This window comes from Moschus berezovskii, chromosome 15 (genome assembly GCF_049115385.1).
Source record: "Moschus berezovskii isolate FMDL1 chromosome 15, NW_MosBer_1.0, whole genome shotgun sequence".
Classification (NCBI taxonomy): domain Eukaryota; kingdom Metazoa; phylum Chordata; class Mammalia; order Artiodactyla; family Moschidae; genus Moschus; species Moschus berezovskii.
The window spans coordinates 37,259,966-37,281,461 of NC_142474.1; the positions used below are offsets into that span (position 1 = coordinate 37,259,966).

Genomic DNA, 21,496 nt, shown 5'->3' on the forward strand with positions numbered 1-21,496 from the left:
TGAAATATTTCAGCTTTGTTTGCAAAGGTACACTTTATCAACTTGTTGTAGGTCATACCATAAAATATTTTTTCTGGAAAAAAAAAACTAGTATATTTCTCAAAATCATAAAATTATAAACCATATTCATCAGTCCATGTGCAAAACTTAAAATAGCCTAGTTATAGATTTGAGTACAATGCAGTTAGCAGGAAACTTGGTTATTTCTGTGACATATAACATTTTAGATTATATATCAGGACATGTCAGATGTTAGGGATTCCACATAAATTTTGGAATATCTATATTAGTGGCATTTATCCATACACTATAAACTAAGGTTCTTCTCCAACCATTTGACAAAGATTTTGAAGTAATTTAACATATCAAATAAACTTAGTTTACCCTTCCTCTTTGAAATGTCTCAAAGATGTTCTTTTGAAGTATCCCAGAGTCAGCTGGAGGCTAAAACTTTAGTCAGATTTTGATATTTGGGTAAGTTTGTTAAAAATATCAAAAAGGTATTAAAACACAAGAGGATCATAGGTCACTGGAAACAATGTTTATTCATTTAACCAAAGTCTCAAAATGATTAAAAGAAAGCAAATATGGATCACCTAAGGGCCCAGAAATTCATTCAACCTGTAATCAAAAAGGAGCACTTCTAACAGAAAGAGATATATGAAATTCCAGCCTTATATTAGTTTACTTAACAAAATCCATTTACCTAGTCAACTTCAGTCTAAATTTAGTTAATCCTGACTGGGAAAGACTAGAGATCTCTTCAAGAAAATTAGAGATACCAAGTGAACATTTCATGCAAAGATGGGCTCAATAAAGGAGAAAAATGGTAGGGACCTAACAGAAGCAGAAGGTATTAAGAAGAGGTGGCAAGAATACACAGAAGAACTGTACAAAATAGATCTTCATGACCCAGAAAATCACAATGATGTGATCACTCATGTAGAGCCAGACATCCTGGAATGTGAAGTCAAGTGGGCCTTAGGAAGCGTCACTACGAACAAAGCTAGTGGAGGTGATGAAATTCCCGTTGAGCTATTTCACATCCTGAAAGACAATGCTGTGAAAGTGCTGCACTCAATATGCCAGCAAATTTGGAAAACTCAGCAGTGGCCACAGGACTGGAAAAAGTCAGTTTTCATTCCAATCCCAAAGAAAGGCAATGCCAAAGAATGCTCAAACTACCACACAATTGCACTCATCTCACACACTAGTAAAGTCATGCTCAAAATTCTCCAAGCCAGGCTTCAGCAATACGTGAACCATGAACTTCCAGATGTTCAATCTGGTTTTAGAAAAGGCAGAGGAATAAGAGATCAAATTGCCAACATCCACTGGATCATGGAAAAAGCAAGAGAGTTCCAGAAAAACATCTATTTCTTCTTTATTGACTATGCCTGAGCCTTTGACTGTGTGGATCACAATAAACTGTGGAAAATTCTGAAAGAGATAGTAATACCAGACCACCTGACCTGCCTCTTGAGAAATTTGTATGCAGGTCAGGAAGCAACAGTCAGAACTGGACATGGAACAACAGACTGGTTCCAAACAGGAAAAGGAGTACGTCAAGGCTGTATATTGTAACCCTGCTTATTTAACTTATATGCAGAGTACATCATGAGAAATGCTGGGCTGCAGGAAGCACAAGCTGGAATCAAGATTGCCGGGAGAAATATCAATAACCTCAGATATGCAGATGACACCACCCTTATGGCAGAAAGTGAAGAAGAACTAAAGAGCCTCTTGATGAAAGTGAAAGAGGAGAGTGAAAAATCTGGCTTAAAGCTCAACATTCAGAAAACTAAGATCATGGCATCCAGTCCCATCACTTTGTGGGAAATAGATGGGGAAACAGTGGAAACAGTGGCTGACTTTATTTTTCTGGGCTCCAAAATCACTGCAGATGGTGATTGCAGCCATGAATTAAAAGACGCTTACTCCTTAGAAGGAAAGTTATGACCAACCTAGATAGCATATTTAAAAGCAGAGACATTACTTTGCCAACAAAGGTCCGTCTAGTCAAGGCTATATTTTTTCCAGTGGTCAAGTATGGGTGTGAGTGTTGGACTATCAAGAAAGCTGAGCACTGAAGAATTGATGCTTTTGAACTGTGGTGTTGGAGAAGACTCTTGTGAGTCCCTTGGACTGCAAGGAGATCCAACCAGTCCAGCCTAAAGGAGATCAGTCCTGGCTGTTCATTGGAAGGACTGATGTTGAAGCTGAAACTCCGATACTTTGGCCACCTGATGCGAAGAGCTGACTCATTTGAAAAGACCCTGATTCTGGGAAAGATTGAGGGCAGGAGGAGAAGGAAGCGACAGAGGATGAGATGGTTGGATGGCATCACCAACTCGATGGACGTGGGTTTGGATGGACAGGGAGGCCTGGCATGCTATGGTTCACGGGGTTGCAAAGAGTCAGACAAGACTGAGCAACTGAACTGAACTGACCTTGTATAAAACTTTCTAAGTAAAATGTAATTTAATGCCTCATACCTTCTTCTTTTTTTCTTTTTAGCATTTATTAATTGGGTCTTTTTTAACATTATTAACTGGATCTTCATTGCTGCATCCAGGCTTTCTCTAGTTGCAGTGTCAGATGGTAGGTGGTGGTGGTGTACTCCCTGTTGTGATGTGTGGGCTTCTCAATGTGGTAACTTCTCTTGTTGCAGAGCCAGGCTCTAGATGTGCAGGTTCAGTAGTTGTGGAGAACAGGCTTAATTGCTCTGCAGCACATGGGATCTTCTGGGACCAGGAATCAAACCCATGTCCCTTGCATTGGCAGGGACATGGACCACCGGGGAAGTCCCTCCTCATGCCTTCTTAACACATTATACCATACTGAAATGTTTTATTGTCTTCAGTAGCTTTAATTATATATTTAAATTAGAATTCCCAACTCCTAAAAATCTTAATTTCTATTGAAAACCAAGAGACAAATAATAGTTACCAAAATCTGGAGAAACTATTTTAGATACTTTTTAGCTAAAGTTATCAAGTTATTTTTTTCTTGCTGACAAATTTGCACCAGGTATAACAAAATTTCCTTTGCTTCCCTGGTGGCTCAGAGGTTAAAGCTTCTGCCTCCAATGCGGGAGACCCGGGTTCAATCCCTGGGTTGGGAAGATCCCCTGGAGAAGGAAATGGTAACCCACTCCAGTATTCTTGCCTGGAGAATCCCATGGATGGAGAAGCCTGGTAGGCTACAGTCCACGGGGTCCCATAGAGTCAGACACGACTGAGCGACGGGACAGGACAGAACAGAAAACTAGGTGCGGTGAAAGAGTGCTACTTATATCGATGGCTCCAAAGACATATCTATATTAATTAGGTCAAAAGCAAACATTAATATAAGATATCAATTTAATACTAAATACTTTCCTGTTCCCTGAACCTAAAACTCATTTAAATTTCCTTTGTATTTAGAATTGTTTGGTTTGTAAGCACTTACTTTTCTTTAAGGCAACTTAAACAAAGCTCTTTTATGAATTAACCTTAACAATAATATCCAAAGATACTTACTGAGACATACACATATTCACACAGACACAATAAGAAATATTATACTTTATTTTCCAAACTTAGTCATGAATCAGATATCACAATACAGAACTCACTAGTTTGTAAATAAGTTAGAATAAGAAAAAATTTTAAAGATTTCTTCCTTTTTTACTAATATTTATGGAAAACAAGTCAAGTTCTAAATTACTTTACCTTTTTTCAAAATTTGCATTTTTTAAAGAGATGGCAGAGATGAGGAGACTAAATAGGACATTTGCATCTCAAAGACTACAGGGAAATTTCTCCTAAGATAATTTTGTTTCCCCTTTGTTTAATACTTGCCAGCGTCTTAAGATAAACGGGGTAGTATTTTGGGACTTCAGAGGGGAGGAAGGCACTTCACATGGAGATGGAAAAGCAATGGTTGGTAAACAGATGTTTGCTTGGCCCTGAAAAGACAGTGTGACATGCGGTGAACTTTGATCTGTTTTCTTCACCACATTTAGCCCATATTCTTTGTAGATATCTCTGATGGTAGCCCTAGTCCTGTAATAGGCCTGCTATCTTAACTCCTTCAGATAGTTAGGGAAAAAGTCAGTTTCTTCCTGCGTCTTTTTGGCTAAAAACTTATTACAACCTAAAATTAAGAATTTTAGGGAATTTTTAGGACTTCAAACCTAGAAGGCTGCATCTCAAGGAACCCAGACTGAGAGAGCTGCTGCAAAGAGTCCAGTAATGGGCAGCTAAGATATATAGGAGTTTTGCAACAAAGGAGAGGTAATCAGAAGATAATTGTTGATTTAAAAAACCCAGATATTTCAAGTTAAGGAATTTATGCTTTTCTTTGTATGGGAAAATGCAAGAGTCTGAGCTCAGTGAAATCATTCTTTTAATATGCACCTCAGCTATCTGAGGCAAATATCCTGTGTTTTCACTTCCTGAATTTCTTCAGGAATCACCATAGGGAGTGGCTGCAGTCTGATGGCTGCTAACTGGCAGGTGTTCTTTCCTTCCTGAGTTCTCTCAGGACTTACCAGCTCACCATCAGCTATGACTGCAGTCGCTGATGACGGTGATAGCCTTTGTTTACTGATATGGCAGGTATTGTTCCATTTATCAGTCTTTTGGGTCTTGATTATTTTCAGCATGCCAGTGACATTTTGGGGTGGCAAATTTTGCTCCCCTACAATGGCAGTGGTAGAGCTGGGGTTTGAACCTGGGAGTCTGGCTCTTGAGTCTGGCTCTGAAGTCTGTGCTCTAAACTTTTTCACTGTATTGCTTTTTGTAAATTATGTATCATGTTTTTTCCCCAGCAAGAAATACTGTTTTTATAAAATTTATTTTTGGGGAAGCTGTAGGTACTGTAGCATTGGTCAAGAGGAAGTTACTGTAAGTGCCACATCCCAGGTCCAGTCAGACAGAGCTCATTTCCTCTTTCCATCTCAGACTCCAGGGGCCTGAAGTCCCTACAGGAAGACACCCCACAGTTGATGCGCACACGCAGTGATGTTGGGGTACGTCGTCGTGGCAATGTGAGGACACCCAGTGATCAGCGGCGAATCAGACGCCACCGCTTCTCTATCAACGGCCATTTCTACAACCACAAGGTAGGGGAGGCAGGGTGGCACAGGGCAAGGGGCAGCCCTAGTGGGAGCAAGACCCCTTCCTGGGCAACTGCCACATCAGGGCTACAGACACCTGGGGAGCCACTCAGTCTTTGCCTTGTGGGTGGGCTGCTGGCTCTGTTAGAGATGAGGGCCTCCAGATCAGGAGCCCCCCTAGATGGTGGTGGTGTAGGAAAAACTGAGAAGATGGTTGTGTCCTAGGTCTTGGGTGAGTCCTTTGGGATGGGCCACCAAATGAGGGTCCTTTGCTTCACACAGGAAAGAATTCAAGAGTGAGCGGCAGTAGAGTGAAAGCAGGTTTATTCAGAGAGCTACACATTCTTCCATAGACAGAGTGTGGGCTGTCTCAGAAGGGGGAGGTGGACCTAGGGCATGGGGTCACCTGAGAAAGTGAGAGCAGTCCTGGGAGAAACACACTCCACAGACAGAATGCAGGCCATCTCAAAAGGAGAGTGGTGGCCCCAGGGCAATGGGTCATCTGGGAATGTGAGAGCAGCCCTGGGCTATGGGGGTGGTTGGTTTTTATGGAGTGGATAACTTCCTAGGCTAATGAGTGGGAAGAATATTCTAACTATCTTGAAGAAGGGATGGGGATTTCCATAAATTGGGGTACCATCCACTTTTTGGCCTCTTATGGTTGACCTCAGAACTGTCATGGCACCTGTGAGTGGGTCATTTAGATGCTAATGCATTACAATGAGCGCATATGGAGGTGAAGATCTACTGGAAGTCAGATCTGCTGACATCTTGGGCCTAGTAGGTTCCAACCAGTTTTTGTGGTATCCTGTTCACCATGGCTGTTCCATTCTTTTAATGGTTGTGCCCTGCCCGCTTTTATCCTGTCTCAGTGAGTGAGATGATCCAAAGACAACCCTCATCAGAATCACCCCCTTTACCCCCAATCCACATGTTACTCTCTTTCTGCACCATGTGCTTCCAGCTGCTATGTGGCCTGACTTCTCTGTGAGTTAAAGGGCTGCCCTGAAATAGAGCTGCAGGATTCAGGTTGATCTCACGTGGCCTGAGCCTGTAGCATCTTGAAGCAGGGTTTTGGTTTCTGGCTAGAAATTGAGATCGGGCAGCAGCAGGAAAATTGCTGAATCCTATCCTCTAGACCACCAGGGATCAGTGGCCAGTGACAAAGCCTCGGCCCATCAACTGTGTAGAAATGAATTTCCACCTACAGGCAGAAAGAAGTGAAGCAAGTAAAGTGTTTATTAGGAAGAAAGAGTACAGTATGTGTGGATAGACATCCTGGAGGGCTCAGAGAGAGAAGTTCACACCCTCACAGTAGTTTGAATCACTTTTATGGGGCATTTCTTCTAGATTTCCTTTGATCAGTCATCTTGGTTTGCCTGGTTCTGAGTCAGTAGTTGATATATCTCAGGGTCCTCCCCTGTGTGCATGCACATCTCTTAGCCAAGATGGATTTGATCTAGGAGAGGCACCAGTGAGCAGTAGCATGAAGTGAGGTCTTAATTCCCTGCTCAGGAAGTGAACCTGGATAGCTTGAATGAAAACCAGGAATCCTAGCCACCAGACCAGTGAGGGCTAGAGGCTGGAAGCTATTTTTCCCTGGCTCTTGCTCCTAGTAAAAAATGCATTTATCATGGAGGCAAAAACTGTAAATGCAAGTACAGAGTTTATTATTAGAGACATAGCACAACAACATGTGGGAGAGCACACAGAGAAACAGTTTGTTTAGATGAGAAAGAAGCAAGGCAGAGGTGCACACCTGGAGAGAAAGGGTGTGGGTTCCTCCCTAATGAGGAGGAGCATAGGAAAGAGGTGTTTCATATAGGGCAGTTCTTTTGCGTCTTTGTCTTCCACCTGGCCAATCATCCAATTTGCCACCCTGGCTAATCTGTCTCAAGACCTTCCTCCTACGCGCATATGTACCTTTCAGACAAGAAGAGCATCCTGGGAGAAGCAAGACTCATCATGGCCTGGCATTGTCCCCTGACTTTTGATCCCTAAGGAGCCTTTATGCACAAGTGCAGTGTCTCCTTTGCCCCAAAGATGGGAAATATATGGCCTCCTGATCCTTTATTCAAACAAGATTTAGCCCATCTCTGTTCCTGTCATGACTATTATCTTTAAGGTAAATAGATAGGAGACAAAGCCTATCTATTTACCCTGTTTCTGTTACTCCATTTTGGAGAGCAAACATACCTAACCTGGAGCCCACCTATCTCCTGCCTGGAGAATCTCATGGACAGAGGAGCCTGGTGGGCTACAGTCCATGGGGTTGCAAAGAGTCAGACACGACTGAGTGACTTCACTTTCTTTTTTCTTTCCTTAACTTCAAGATTGAGAAATATGTGGTCTTTTATCTCTTATCTGGGCAGAGCCCAGCCTCCTCCATCATCTTGATTTTATGGAGTTTCTACTATTAAGGCATTTCTACTCATGGGGAGAAACTGTTCAGGCTGGGGCCCATCTATCTCCTGCCTCAAGACCCCAGGCTAGCTGACCCTCCTTCAGTCTTGCTGCTTGGCTTTAATCTGGCCCTAGAAACAATTGCATCATGGAAGAATGGTCACAGACTTCTGCATGTTGAAGTTCTAGTGGAAGGTGCTTTGTGTGTGTTATGTTTGGATGGAGGGCCTCCCTTATCTGTTCCTCTTTCCCTCCCCAGGCCTGCCAGTTGGCAAGCTCAGATCCCTCCAGCCTCCTGTGGTGGGGTGGGTGCAACTTCCTGAGCTAGGCAAAACCCAGGGCTCTTTGTTGACTTCAAAGCCTGATACTTCTAGGTTGTCAGGGGCAGGGGACTCTCAGGAAGCACAGATTGAATGCCATTGTCCTTGTCCCTTGGGTTTTAGTGCCCCATTCTTGTCTGTACACCCGCTCTGAGTCAGACTCTTCTGTTGACAGACATCAGTGTTCACGCCAGCCTATGGCTCCATCACCAATGTCCGCATCAACAGCACCATGACGACTCCACAGGTCCTGAAGTTGCTGCTCAACAAATTTAAGGCAAGTTCTCTCTGCTGGCTGTCTCAGACAGTGACATGTGTGCTTTGGGGCCCCCAGAGGTGTAGAGGTGGGAGCTATGACGAGTGTGTGTTGCTAGGGTAGGAGGGCACTGGGCAGAGAAAGTTTAGGTTCTGTAGATCCCATGAAATCAGCATCACCTGGGAGCTTGTTGGAAAAGCAGGTTTTCAGGCCCTGAATCAGGCCCACTGGAATGGGAACTCAGAGAGGAGGCCAGGGAGCCTATTCAACAAGGCTTACAGGGATTCTGATACCACTGAAGCCTGGGAAGCACCAGCCCTCGGGTCCTTCTCCACAAGAGAAGGACCCCAGACCTGATGACTGGATCAGAGCTCCATGTACATATTGACTTCTGTGCATTTAGGGAAGCTACTTTAAAAAATCAGTCTTCAATAGATGTGAAAATTATAGTGCATGGTGTCTTTAAAGTCTTGTTACTCTGTATGTTTTCCACAATCACCTTCTAAGTCTTTTGGAAACCAGGTATTCTTATTTTTACAGAAGCCAGTGTCTCCTAGTGGTTTAAGGCATGGGCTCTGGGTTTGAATCTCCATCCATCATCTGCTGGTTGGATGAGTTGGACAAGTGACTTAAAATCCCTGTGCTTCTGCCTCCCCATCTGTAAAATGAGGTTGAGAGCACCCATTGCTGGGTGTCAACAGAAAAAAAATTGCACAGCCTAAAAGTTGAGAGCTATGTATTTTTTCTATTTAAACAGAATCTTGAAGTTTGTATTGGAGTATAGCTGATTAACAATGTTGTTAATAGTTTCAGGTGAACAGCGAAGGAACTCAGTCATGCATATACTTGTATCCATTCTCCTTCAAACCCTCCTCTCCTCAAGGCTGCCACATAACATTGAGCAGAGTACCATGTGCTATACAGTAGGTCCTTGTAGGTTATCCATTTTACATACAGCAATGTGTACATGTCCATCCCAAACTCCCTAACTATCCCTTCCCCCAGGCAACCATGAGTGAGAGCTATGTTTTATTTGGTGGATATTCTTAGGACTTCAAGCCCTGGAGGCAGCATCTCAAGTAATCCTGAGAAAATTGCTCCGAGGAGACAATGAGGGAGCTAGAATACATAGTTTTCCAACCAAGGGCCAGTAGTCTGAATGTCAAAAGATTATTGTGAATTAAAGGAAAACCAGATATCTCAACTTAAGGAATATAGTGTTTTTCTAGGTATGGGAAGATGCAAGTGTCTGAGCTCACTGAAGTCATTCTTTTGATATGCACCTCAGCTATTGGGCCAGTGTTCAGTCTTTTCACATCCTAAGTTTCCTCTGGGGTCACAAGTTGAGTCGCTATAGTCCAATGGCTGCTAGTTGGCAAGTAGTTTTTGTTTCCTTCCTGAGTCCTTGTGAGGACTCACTGGCTCACCATGGGAGGTGCCTGCAATCACTGATGACTGTAACATCTTTTGTTTACTGATATGGCAGGCAGTATTTTACTTCTCACTGGATTTTCATGAGTATTAGATGAATTAAAACATGTAGAGTTTGTTAGAACTGTGTCTGGCATGGTGCGATAAATATTAGCTCTTATTACCTATTATTATTAATAAAGTTACTTACTTGCCCCATCTCCTCATCACTTTTAATGCTGTAGATAAATAGTCCTCCCCTCAAAAGAGCCTATCATTTATTTAGCTTTGTAGTGTTCAAGAAGAAGAAATGGCCACAGTTTAGATATGTAAATATATGCTTTTAGTGAGTATCTTTTGCTCCTTCCCGATTCAGATTGAGAACTCGGCAGAGGAGTTTGCATTGTATGTGGTCCATACCAGCGGTGGTAAGTATAAAGAACACAAGGCGCTTAAAACTTTTAATTAACTCAAAATCAGTTCAGTTCAGTTCAGTCGCTCAGTTGTGCACGACTCTTTGCGACCCCATGAATCACAGCACGCCAGGCCTCCCTGTCCATCACCAATTCCCGGAGTTCACTCAAACTCATGTCCATCGAGTTGATGATGCCATCCAGCCATCTCATTCTCTGTCGTCCCCTTCTCTTCCCGCCCCCAATCCCTCCCAGCATCAGAGTCTTTTCCAGTGAGTCAACTCGTCTCATGAGGTGGCCAAAGTATTGGAGTTTCAGCTTTAGCATCAGTCCTTCCAGTGAACACCCAGGATTGATAAAATAGCAAGTTAAAAACAGAATCTCTCCCTCATTTACTTATTTCTTGGTTTTGGAAACCTCCAAATGTTGTTTGTCTTCAAGGCGGGTGGGCTCCCTGGGTTAGTTCACTGCGGAATGCCATATATGGTCAGTAAACAAACCCTAAAACCTAACTGCCTATTAAAAACAAAAAAAGAACTGGATTTTCTCAAAACACAGAGGAAACTATTTTCTCCAATGCAGCATCTTCCAAAAGGCTTGAGGCATTCAAATATTGCTGAGGGATAGGGGAGCAGCAGCAGTTGCTTTGAACAATACTTGTTGAATCTCTTATTTACAAATTAGTTTCCTGACTTGTATGGCCGCATCTCCTAAGGTGCCTGGTCCATTTGAGCCCCTGAGTTGACAGCTATTTACTGTGATAAAGACCTCAGGCAACTCAGAGCTGCTCTTGGCTGTGTGTGGTTCCAGAGAAGCAGAAGCTGAAGAACACGGATTATCCTCTGATTGCCCGGATCCTCCAGGGCCCATGTGAGCAGGTCTCCAAAGTGTTCCTTATGGAGAAGGACCAGGTGGAGGAAGTTACCTATGATGTGAGTCCCTTTTTGGTCCGATATCTGTCCTAGAAGGGTGGGGGTTGGGTTGGATAAAAAACTGGGTTATAGCTTGGTTTTTCTGCCCAACTTTGTTGGTATTTCTCAATACTAGGTTTTGTTGAATGGTAATGATCAAGGGGCCAAGGAAAATTAATGTAGAGGCTAGGTTGATGGTGTGTTCTGTGGGAATTAATTGGAAGAATGCTCAGGCACAAAATGATTTCCATAGAAGAAATAAATTTATTGAGGCTTTTTGGTATACTTAAAGGCTGAAATGTTTCTGCAAACCTTTTCTAAGCAATTTCAAGAAGTTAGCTGATATTTTACCTTGCACATTAGTCTGCTTTTGCTATAGTAACAAACATTCCCAAATCTTAGTCACTTACGACAGCAAACATTTACTATCTTGATCAGGATTCTGCAGGCTGGTAGCAGTCATTCTGCTCTAGATGTGGGTAGACTTCAGGTGGCTCAAATGGTAAAGAATTTGCCTGCAGTGCAGGAGACCTAGGCTCAATTACCTGGGTTGGGGAGATGAAGGAAATGGCAACCCATTCCAGTACTCTTGCCTGGAGAATTCCATGGACAGAAGAGCCTGGTGGGCTATAGTTCACAGGGTCACAAAGAATAGGACACGACTGAGTGACTTTCACTTTTACTACATTGTATGTCTTATTCCGGAGAAGGCAATGGCAAGCCACTCCAGTACTCTTGCCTGGAGAATCCCATGGATGGAGGAGCCTGGTAGGCTGCAGTCCATGGGGTCACTAAGGGTCAGACACGACTGAGTGACTTCACTTTCACTTTTCACTTTCACACATTGGAGAAGGAAATGGCAACCCACTCCAGTGTTCTTGCCTGGAGAATCCTAGGGATGGGGGAACCTGGTGGGCTTCCGTCTATGGGGTCACACAGAGTCGGACACAACTGAAGTGACTTAGCAGCAGCAGCAGCAGCATGTCTTATTCAGAGACCAAGGGTTCAGAGGCAGTGGCTACTTAGGTTTGCTTCTAATGGCAGATGGCTGGAGTGCAAGAAACCATGTAAGCTCATTTAAAGTCCCCACTTGGATTTGACATATGTCACATCCACATATATGTTCCATTGGCCAAAGCAAGTTGCATAGCTGAGCCCAGCATTAACAGGGTGAAGAAATATACTTCTCACATGGAGAAGAGTTGATAGAACAGGGTGAGGATTCTGGTGAGGGCAGAAGAGTGGCTGGTGGGGGCCACTCTCTCACTTACAGCTTCTCAGGAGGAAGTTCACATTTGGATAGCTGAGACTTGAGGCACAAATCATCATTCTGAGCATGGTTCCTTAAATTCTTTTAGGGAGATCAGAGGGGTTTATTGAATGAGTTCCAGTCTTCTCTGCATGACTGAATCAAGAGAAAGTGCTTTTCTGTGTTTGACATTACCTCTCGTGATACTGAATACATGAGATAAAAATGAGAAGTTATGAGATAATGTATTAAATATCATGTAGATAAAGTGATCTTTATCATGGACTCTCTGCCCACCTTGAGAAAGAATAAAACTTGGTTCCTGTCTTTGAGGAAATCCTGAATTAGCACAGAAACAGATTTCCCAAGCCTTTGTGCCTAACATGAGAGAGATGCCAAAAAAAGTTGGAATAGTGCTGATAGGGGTCTTATACCCCAGACTTACTTTTTCCTCCTTAGGTGGCTCAGTATATAAAGTTCGAGATGCCCGTCCTTAAAAGCTTCATTCAGAAGCTCCAAGAGGAAGAAGATAGGGAAGTCAAGAAGCTGATGCGCAAGTAAGCATGGCCCCTGGGGTGGCTGGTTGGATTCTCCTGAGGCCTCAATGAGAGAAGGCTCTGCTCTGCAGCCTTGCAGGGTCTATGTGAGCTGCTGCTGGGATCTGGGTCTTATGGACTTTGTTCAGGGGACTTCCTGTTGACAATGCCATATGTCAGGTGGGGATATGAAACTTGTGTCTATATGTTTGTCTTTCTGCTTCTTGTTCAACTTCTCATTTTGATATGGGACATAAAAATATTCTAAGGATTTTAGGAAGGTTGTCTTGGTAGTGGAAATTCATCTGAGCAGAGTACCTCTAAAATCTCTTCCTTGTATCTTTCCTTCTTTTTTTTTTTTAATTAATTAATTAATTTATTTTTTTGCATTTCAATAGTTTAATATGAACAATCAGAACTAATTAACAGTATAACAATATTTTACAACTGAAATAATTAAAATAAACTATAAAATTACTACATAAAACAGGTCTGATCTAGCTTATTTACTTTCTATAATCTCTTCAGTGCTGCAAAACCATTTATTTCTTTTTTTTTTCATGTTTTAATAAACACTTCGTCTTTTTGTATTGCTTTCTTTTTCATCACAATAATAGAAATATAACACCATATATCACTGTAAAACACATTTCCACATAAATGCTGATAAGCACAAAATATTTTTCATCATTTACATTTTAACTGTAATACTATATGGCAGGATTAAAGCTGCATCCATCATGTGTCTAACTAACCTTGCTGTAATGAATTTTTAAATGTAATGGTTTCTGTCGCAAAGTAAAATCGTACATAATGTCTAGTGACACAGTACGCTGGTGAATGGGTGGTTTTGGAAAATGGAAATGCAACTTCATTTTTAATTAGATTTATAAACTTCACCACCTCCACCTCCAGCCAGCTTCCCAACCCTCCCTCCCCCTTCTTTTTTTTTTTTAAAACATCTCTTCTGGAAATTGCATTTGGGTTGAAAAGTCCAGTACTAAAACTTTGTTCTAGGAAGGGTTTTGTTATTTTTTTGTCATATTTAGTCACAAAGTAGATTATATTTCACAGAGATGGCAGAACAATTGAGGTTTTCTTGCCACTAGAGAATAAAGTCAATGCTACGTTTGTTGTGTTGGTGATAACTAGTATGATAGCAATTGACATTTATTGAGCACTTACTGTGCCAAACTTTAAAAATAGTTTTTGCTGTGTAGTGCAAAGCCATGTTCACTCTGTATAACAGTGTCCACTCCAGTATCTGAATTGCCATAATTCAGGAAAGGTATAAAAAACAATACTTATCAATAAGCCATGGACCTCCATGCCTGGTAGTTACTATATCCTCTTTGGCAAAATGCAGATACTGATATTAGGTTGAACCATATGAAGTTGCCATTTTTGTAGGCTCCTCCAAATGGTAAATATAATGGCAATTTCCTATGGCTCAGCCTAGTTGAGGATTAGATGATCCTCTTTGTATAGTGCCTTAAGCATATTAAGCACTCAGTGAAGGGAACCTTATTACTGTTCACGTTATTTCACCTTCTCTTTCTTTGTCAGATTTTCTAATAATTATAAAATAATTATAATAGTTTGGAGTGAGCCTCTTCAGCCCTTTCATCCTGTTGTGGTAATGAACACAGGTAATGAAGTGGTTCAAGAGTGGGCCAGTAAGAGAAGCAAAGGGTTGACACATTTGGCCCCACTGTGGCCCAAGTGGTGGGGGAGGGTCACAAGAGGGAGTGTGTTGCTTTCCACTCTCCACTGCAGCTCTTCTATCCCCAGGTACACTGTGCTCCGCCTAATGATTCGGCAGAGGCTGGAGGAGATAGCTGAGACTCCAGCAACAATCTGAGCCACTAGAAGAAGGGGATCCAGATGCTTCAGAGGCTGTTGTTGCCCAGAGAAGACTCACAGGAAGCTGGATGCCTTCCATGGAAACATTTAAAAGCAAATCTTTCCAGCTTTCAAACCACAGTGAAGAAGCCAGCAACTCCCTGTCCTTTCTTTCCCTGCTCCTTTCCTTCACTCACGAGGACTTTCAATTTTTATTATAAGGAAGACCCAAAATGTGTACATGCGTGTGTGCTCATATGGTATACATCCACATGCCTACATGATATATTCACAAGCAATTCAATTCCAAGCAACCAGCACTAGTGCCTGAGGCTGGCAAATATGCTGCTTGTAGGCAGGAAAATCAGAGGAGTCACTGCCAATCTGAGGGGTTTTAGACTGAAGAAAAGATTTCTCCTCTCAAGTGCCGGGGAGCAACCGTACATATCTGCTCAACTTTAGAAGGAAAAGAAGGCCTAGCAAACATCTGGGGTATTTTTGTGTTAATAGGATTTTCCCTGGTAGCTCAGCTGGTAAAGAATCCACCTGCAATGCAGGAGACCCTGGTTCGATTTCTCTCCTTGAGAAGGGACAGGCTACTCACTCCAGTATTTTTGGGCTTCCCTGGTGGCTTAGATGATAAAGAATCCGCCTGCAATACAGGAGACTGGAGTTTGTTCCCTGGGTTGGGAAGACCCCTAGAGAAGGGAATGGCTACCCACTCCAGTATTCCTGCCTGGAGAATTCCATGGACAGAGGAGCCTGATGGGCTACAGTCCATGGCGTTGCAAAGAGTCGGACAAGACTGAGCGACTTTCACTTTCACTGTGTTAATAGATGTTCTCTCTGTATGCATAGAAGGATCTGTGAGTCTGAGATCCTTGGAAATAAATTAACAAACCATGCCCTCAAGGCAGGTCTGATGGAAAGAAAAAGATAAACTAACAGTGGGGTAGATGCAATAAGCCCACAGGTTTTTACACTGGAAACTTTGATTGTTCTAAATAACAAGGACGTGTCTGTGTGGATGCCAGTAAAGAATGGACTCTACCTTGACCCTTGCCTCCCTGGCTACCTCTCGGAAATAGGGGGAGCCTGATGTTTCTCTCAGCATGCCAAGCTGTTGACCCCAATTCTTTGGTGCCTCCTGAGTTGAAAGAAATGTCTTATGAAACAGGTCTCACTCATTTGTACAAGGTGCTGACTGGCTGGCGAGGCCAGGGCCTGGTCGTGGGTGGCTGGGAAATTTCCCCTCCTTAGGGAAATGTGAAGACTTCTTGTAGAATGACAGGTGCCTGTAAGCTCAGTCCATTTGCACATAATCAAGGAGTCTTCCTGCACTTGGAGATGAAGTCCTATGTTTGAAGTCAAGGCTTTAAACTTTCCAACCACTATATTCTTGCAAGTTGCTCTCACATTGTATGTGGAGATGGACTCTTAGGAATGAAGACTTCTGCTATTTACCAAGTATGGGGTTCAGGGATACCTTTTGGGCTGTCCTGTGATGGTACATAGTTAGGATGGAGCTTCTCTCAGCTCTGAGCAACTACCTGGGTGATCTTTAGAGAGACTCCAATGGAGGGGAAAAGGCAAGAAGAGTCTGTCCCTTGGAGCCCCCAGTGGGAAGATTGACAAGTAACTCAGCCCCAGTACAGCTGATAATGTTTGAAGAGGGTTAGATGGATGGTTGGAACAGGGTGCTGGCTGTGGAGGTCAACCCAGCAGGGCCAAAAGCTCCTAATAGCAGGAGTCTGAGCCTTGTTGGGGTAGAACTCCCCATCTCTTCTCTACCTCCTCTCTGAAGATTTGGAGAGCTGGGCAGTTGAGGAAAGAAAAGCCACTGATCTGTGCCTGCAAGGAAAGTGGACCTTTGCAGCAGAGCTCTTCCTGCCCTGTGCATCCTTGCCCCCATCTGCCCCTGTGGCTTCCAAGAAAGACCTCTTTAGATGGCTTACAGCTGTGGTTTCATTGCTGACTTTCAAGAAGATGGTATGCTGCCACCTGTCATTTTGGCAAGGGTCTCTTAGCAAGCTTACTGCCTCTATGGGGATATCCGCCAGCCTTGTACAGGGTGGACTGGAAATCAGGAGGGCCTTAGCTTCCTCAGTGGGCTTCTGCAAAATGCACAGAAAATAATAGGGGCCCAGGCAGAGGCTTCCTTTCTTACAGATGGGAAAGAACAGTTTTGTGAATGCAAACATACTTCCTGAATTTTGCATTTGAGAAATGACTTGGAAAACTTTTCTTCTGGTTATTTTTATTTTGAATGTTCAAAGCCTTTGTTGGCACCAATAATCTTCCTTGAATGGCTTGGGAAAAAATTTTCCACAATGTAAATTACTAATGACTAACTTTTATTGGACAGCTGTTTTGGTTTATCAAAGTTCTCTTTAATTTGCACTAACATTATGATAGTGTTAAACTTGGAAATGTGAAATGTCAGTTTGCCAGATCACTTTCTGAGAAAGTGATACTGGGGTAGACTTGGTTTTTTTAAAGATTGGGGATTGGGGTGGAATTAAGGGAAATCTCTTACATGATACAGTCCACTAAATGCAGGCCCCACTTTTCCATTTTGGCTCACCCTGTTTAGAAATCATTTCTTGTGTATACCCAGTCAGGAATTTTGGAAAGATTCTTTGAAATAGAGACACTGCTGTGGTGTAGAGCTGTATTTTCTCACTGGTATCACATGGTCTTGCAGCTTTGAACTCCTGGACAGATTTGTGTGCATTTATGTAATTGTGTGCAATGAACCTGAAATCGTGTGATGAACAAAGGGCCAATTTATAGGTATTTTTCCCTCACTTGTGAAAAGCAACATAGCCTCATCTGACTTAATCTTTTTCCCGGAGCTTATGTTATAAGGTGATCAAATGAAGGAAAAACTTGAGTTTATCTGATTGGTGATAAGGGGATCCAGTCTCCCAGGTGATGTTGGAATTAAGCACAAGGTAACATTCTCAGTAATCACATTAGTGAGAATGTGACGAGTTAAATTGTAGGGGGAGGGGGAGTGGTTACCTTGAGGAGGAACTGAAAAGCACAAACAATAGGCTTGACTGTGCACACTGGTGAGGAAAGTGCATACTGACCTCCAGGCTTTTGGACTTTAACTCTGAGTTGAGGCTGAGGTGGGAGAATCTGAGATTAGCCATGCCTGTGACAAATGCTGAGCCCTGAGGTTGAGGTTTTAGCCTGAGACCTCAAAGAATAATACATTCACCTTTCCCTCCTTTCTACCAGGAAGAAAACAAGATACTCTTCTAGAGACCTCCAGATAATGATATTTTGTTATCTATGTAGATAAGACTTTAGGACATAAAGACCAAAAAATAAAGAAGTCACTCAAAACACGAACATTGTTCTCTGATGCAAAAATGTCTTGGCACGAATTCTTTCTCTGGAGTTTGAGCAGTTATTTCAGGGTTCGGAGATTGGAAAGAGAGATGGATAACAGAAGGGGAAGAAGCTCTCTTAAAAAAAGAGATGCTGTCTTTAAAAAAACAAAACTGTTTCAAAGCTCTGTAGCACAGAGAACACGGTGCCATAGGTACATCTCCAAGAGAAATTTCTGTATGAACAAAGGAATTTCACAGGTGGCCCTAGTAGTGATGAACCTGCCTGCCAGTGCAGGAGATCTAAGAGACATGGATTCAATCCCTAGGTCAGAAAGATCCCCTGGAGAAAGGCATGGCAACCCACTCCAATATTGTTGCCTGGAGAATCTTATGGACAGAGCAGCCTGGCAGGCTATAGTTCATAAGGGTCACACAGAGTCGGATAGGACTGAAGCAACTTAGCACACCAGCATAGTGCCCAAACCATGATGTGAAGGCCTACGTAGGAGGCAGAGATCTCCTTGAGCTCCAATGCAGCAGTACAGGTTCTCTAGTCAAGTCTCTACTTAAATTGTTTTACACAAAGTCTTCTTGTTAGAGGCAGGTGAGATGAGAAATGATCTAGAGAGGTAAAAATAGACAAATGTGGCACCCTTTCTTTCTGAGGGAATTGACAGCATTTACCCTGTCAATGGCAAGCCACTCCAGTACTCTTGCCTAGAAAATCCCATGGATGGAGGAGCCTGGTAGGCTGCAGTCCGTGGGGTCACTAAGGGTCGGACACGACTGAGCGACTTCAATTTTCACTTTCACACATTGGAGAAGGAAATGGCAACCCACTCCAGTGTTCTTGCCTGGAGAATCCCGGGGATGGGGGAGCCTGGTGGGTTTCCGTCTATGGGGTCACACAGAGTCGGACACGACTGAAGTGACTTAGCAGCAGCAACCCTGTCATGGGAGATTACAGCTCCTCCTGTGTTGTAGCCAAGCACTGTACCAGCTGTAAAGGGAGAACTTCAGTTTACCTGCAGAGCCTCCCCAGCAGATCGCAGATCCTGTTTTCCAAGCTGCTGGTTTCTGGTGTATAACTGCTAGTGTGTCTTAAGGGTTTCCCCATTTGAATTAGCTTTGTGAAGTATCTTTTATCTTAATCATAACTTGCTTTTCAAGCAATGGTACATGACCTGGTTCAATGTTTGGTTCTGAATTTATAAACTGATGTGTTTAGATATCTTAATGTAACTTGACAAGTCCTCAGTAGGGAGCTGTGAATTTCTGTAACATTTTGATATGTTTTAAAGCACCTGACTTAGATCTTGTTGAATAAAGCACTCTCAAAAAGAATTTTCTGGTGGACGAGTATGTGTGTCTGCTGCATTATTGGAGGGTTAGGTATGGGAATGTGAAGGTGCATCTGGGAGAGGCTTTGATTTTCTTCCTTCAGAGTTTATGGTTTGAATGTGTTCGGACTTGGTTCCAGTTTTCCAAATAGAAAGTGAAATTAGAATATTCCTTAGGAATCTTGAGTTCAGGCCCCCGGTGGAACCAAGAATTGTAGGGATAGCTGGGGACAGCTGTTCAACGAGGCTGGATTTTTGTCCTAACTCTATCCTGAATTTTGGGGGGCCAATTCACTGAACCTTTTTCTAGGACTTGTTTCCTCATCTGTAAAATGGTCAAACCACTGCCTAGGGTTGGGGACCTGGGTTTATCTCAGTTGCTGGCAGCCCCCCAGGGATTGCCAAACCTAAGACCTACCAATTACGGCCCAAGTTCTATCAGATGGTATGCGGGAAAGGTGATGGTTAATTTTATGCACAACTTGACTAGGTCATGGCACCCAGATATTGTTCAAACACTAGTCTGGGTATTGCTGTGATGATATTTTTAGATGGGATTAACCAGGTGGCGCAAATGGTAAAGAACCCAACTGCCAATGCAGGAGCCATAAGAGAAGCAGGCTTGATCCCTGGGTTGGGAAGATCCCCTGGAGGAGGGCACAGCAACCCACCCCAGTATTCTTGTCTGGAAAACCCCATGGACAGAGGAGCCTGGTGGGCTACAGTCCATACGGTCACTAAGAGTCAGACATGACAGAAGTGACTTAGCATGCACGCAACATTGAAATCAATAGACTTTGAGTAAAGCAGATCACTGTCTATAATGTGAGTAGGCCTCATCCAGTCAACTGAAGGCCTTAACAGAAAAACACTGAGGGAGAGGGAGAGGGAATTCTGCCTCCAGTCTGCCTTTGGACTACACCTGCAACACTGGCTCTTCCCTGACCTCCAGACTGCCAGCCTACCCTTGAGATTTTGGATTCCTCGTCTCCCACAACTGCATGAGTCAATTCTTTAACTCTCTCTCCCTCTCTCTCTCTCTATATATATATCTTCATCCTGCTGGTTCTGTTTCTCTGCAGAACTCTAACACAGAGAGAGGTTGTGTAGTTGGTTTATAACATTTAAATATATGATTGACAGTTGTCCTTCTAGGATATCTGGCCATGGAGCATAAAGAATGACCAGCATAATTTGGCCTCTAGAAAAAGATAACAACCAAGACTATATTTTTATCAGTGTCACTGAACAATGCTTGTATATTTAGAGTTTTCACTCCAAGCAGCAGCTTTTTTGGTGCTGAATTAATTAAACTGAGTGAAATAGATGAGCAGACAGCTAACACACATAAAGCAGTGAGGTTTTTGAACTGTACAGTATGTGGATGTAGGCAACATAAACAAAACATAAATGGTCTTCTTTGGGTCCTACTAAGACCTCAAATCAGGCAGTAAACTTTATAGAAATTAGAGTGCCTGAAGTTACCAACAAATACTAATAGCTGCTGCCAAAGGAGTTGGCAGTTTTTGTCTTGCTTTATGAAAACAGATTTTATGAAATAATTTGTTGGTATCTATTTTATGTAATGATGCTGTTACTAACAAGTTTGCTATAAGAACAAGACTTTACTGTAAAGTTCTGAATACATTCAAGTAGATTTTCCTGGAACACTTAGATGTAAGCAAACCTACTGAAAATTGAACATGGGTAAAAACTGACAGTGCTCTGTTTTAAAACCAAACAAAATAGGGGGTGGAGGGAATACAGGGGAAAAAAAGAGACAACCAAACAAAGTAAAAATTTTTACTTATTATTTAAGTATGTAGTTATATGACTATGTAAATTAACTTTATCATAATAGTAACTTATAAATATATAAGTTTAGCAGTTTTAAAACTATGGGCTCATTGGTAGAGGCTGTAAATCCTCATTGCTCAGGACAACTCCAAGTTATGCCTGTTACTCTAGTGTAATTATCAATAGCATCCCCTTTTGTTCTCAAAATGTCCCAGTGTGGGTGATAAATATGGTCACTGTGTGCATTGGTCAAAAAGCAGCTTATCACAATTTTAATATGTAAGATGTTTAAGAAAAGTCATAAATTAGAGTTTAAATGTTAAAATTAAACTTTAGTGCTGAAATCTAAACCAATGTTTTGGTGGAAGGCAGACTATAACATGGATATTTTATTTATCACTATTTTGATAATGCTGATTTAAATGTTAAGTTGTAAAACTGAACACAATTCAAATTCAAACTCGTGACTTTCAGTGTCACCCTAACTGTGTCTGCAGAACCATTTAAGGGATCAGGAACACTACTGAGAGAAACCTGGGCTCCCAGAGTGTGCATGTGCATGCTAAGTCACTTCAGT

General features: G+C 42.4%; 1 protein-coding gene across 4 annotated transcripts in view; it reads left to right on the forward strand.

The window, feature by feature from the left end:
* Nucleotides 1-19,126, forward strand: part of RASSF2 (Ras association domain family member 2) — a 61,291-nt gene extending 42,165 nt beyond the window's left edge. For 3 of the 4 annotated variants that reach the window (XM_055431894.2, XM_088843979.1, XM_088843978.1), the window contains exons 6-11: nucleotides 4,947-5,107; nucleotides 8,000-8,101; nucleotides 9,867-9,918; nucleotides 10,714-10,835; nucleotides 12,523-12,620; nucleotides 14,376-19,126. In XM_055431894.2, coding sequence (XP_055287869.1) covers nucleotides 4,947-5,107; nucleotides 8,000-8,101; nucleotides 9,867-9,918; nucleotides 10,714-10,835; nucleotides 12,523-12,620; nucleotides 14,376-14,460 — 620 coding nt within the window. In that variant the 3' untranslated portion in view covers nucleotides 14,461-19,126. The remainder of the gene's footprint in view (nucleotides 1-4,946; nucleotides 5,108-7,999; nucleotides 8,102-9,866; nucleotides 9,919-10,713; nucleotides 10,836-12,522; nucleotides 12,621-14,375) is intronic. The other variant, XM_055431901.2, reaches the window with a different exon arrangement.
* The last annotated feature ends 2,370 nt before the right edge of the window (nucleotides 19,127-21,496 follow it).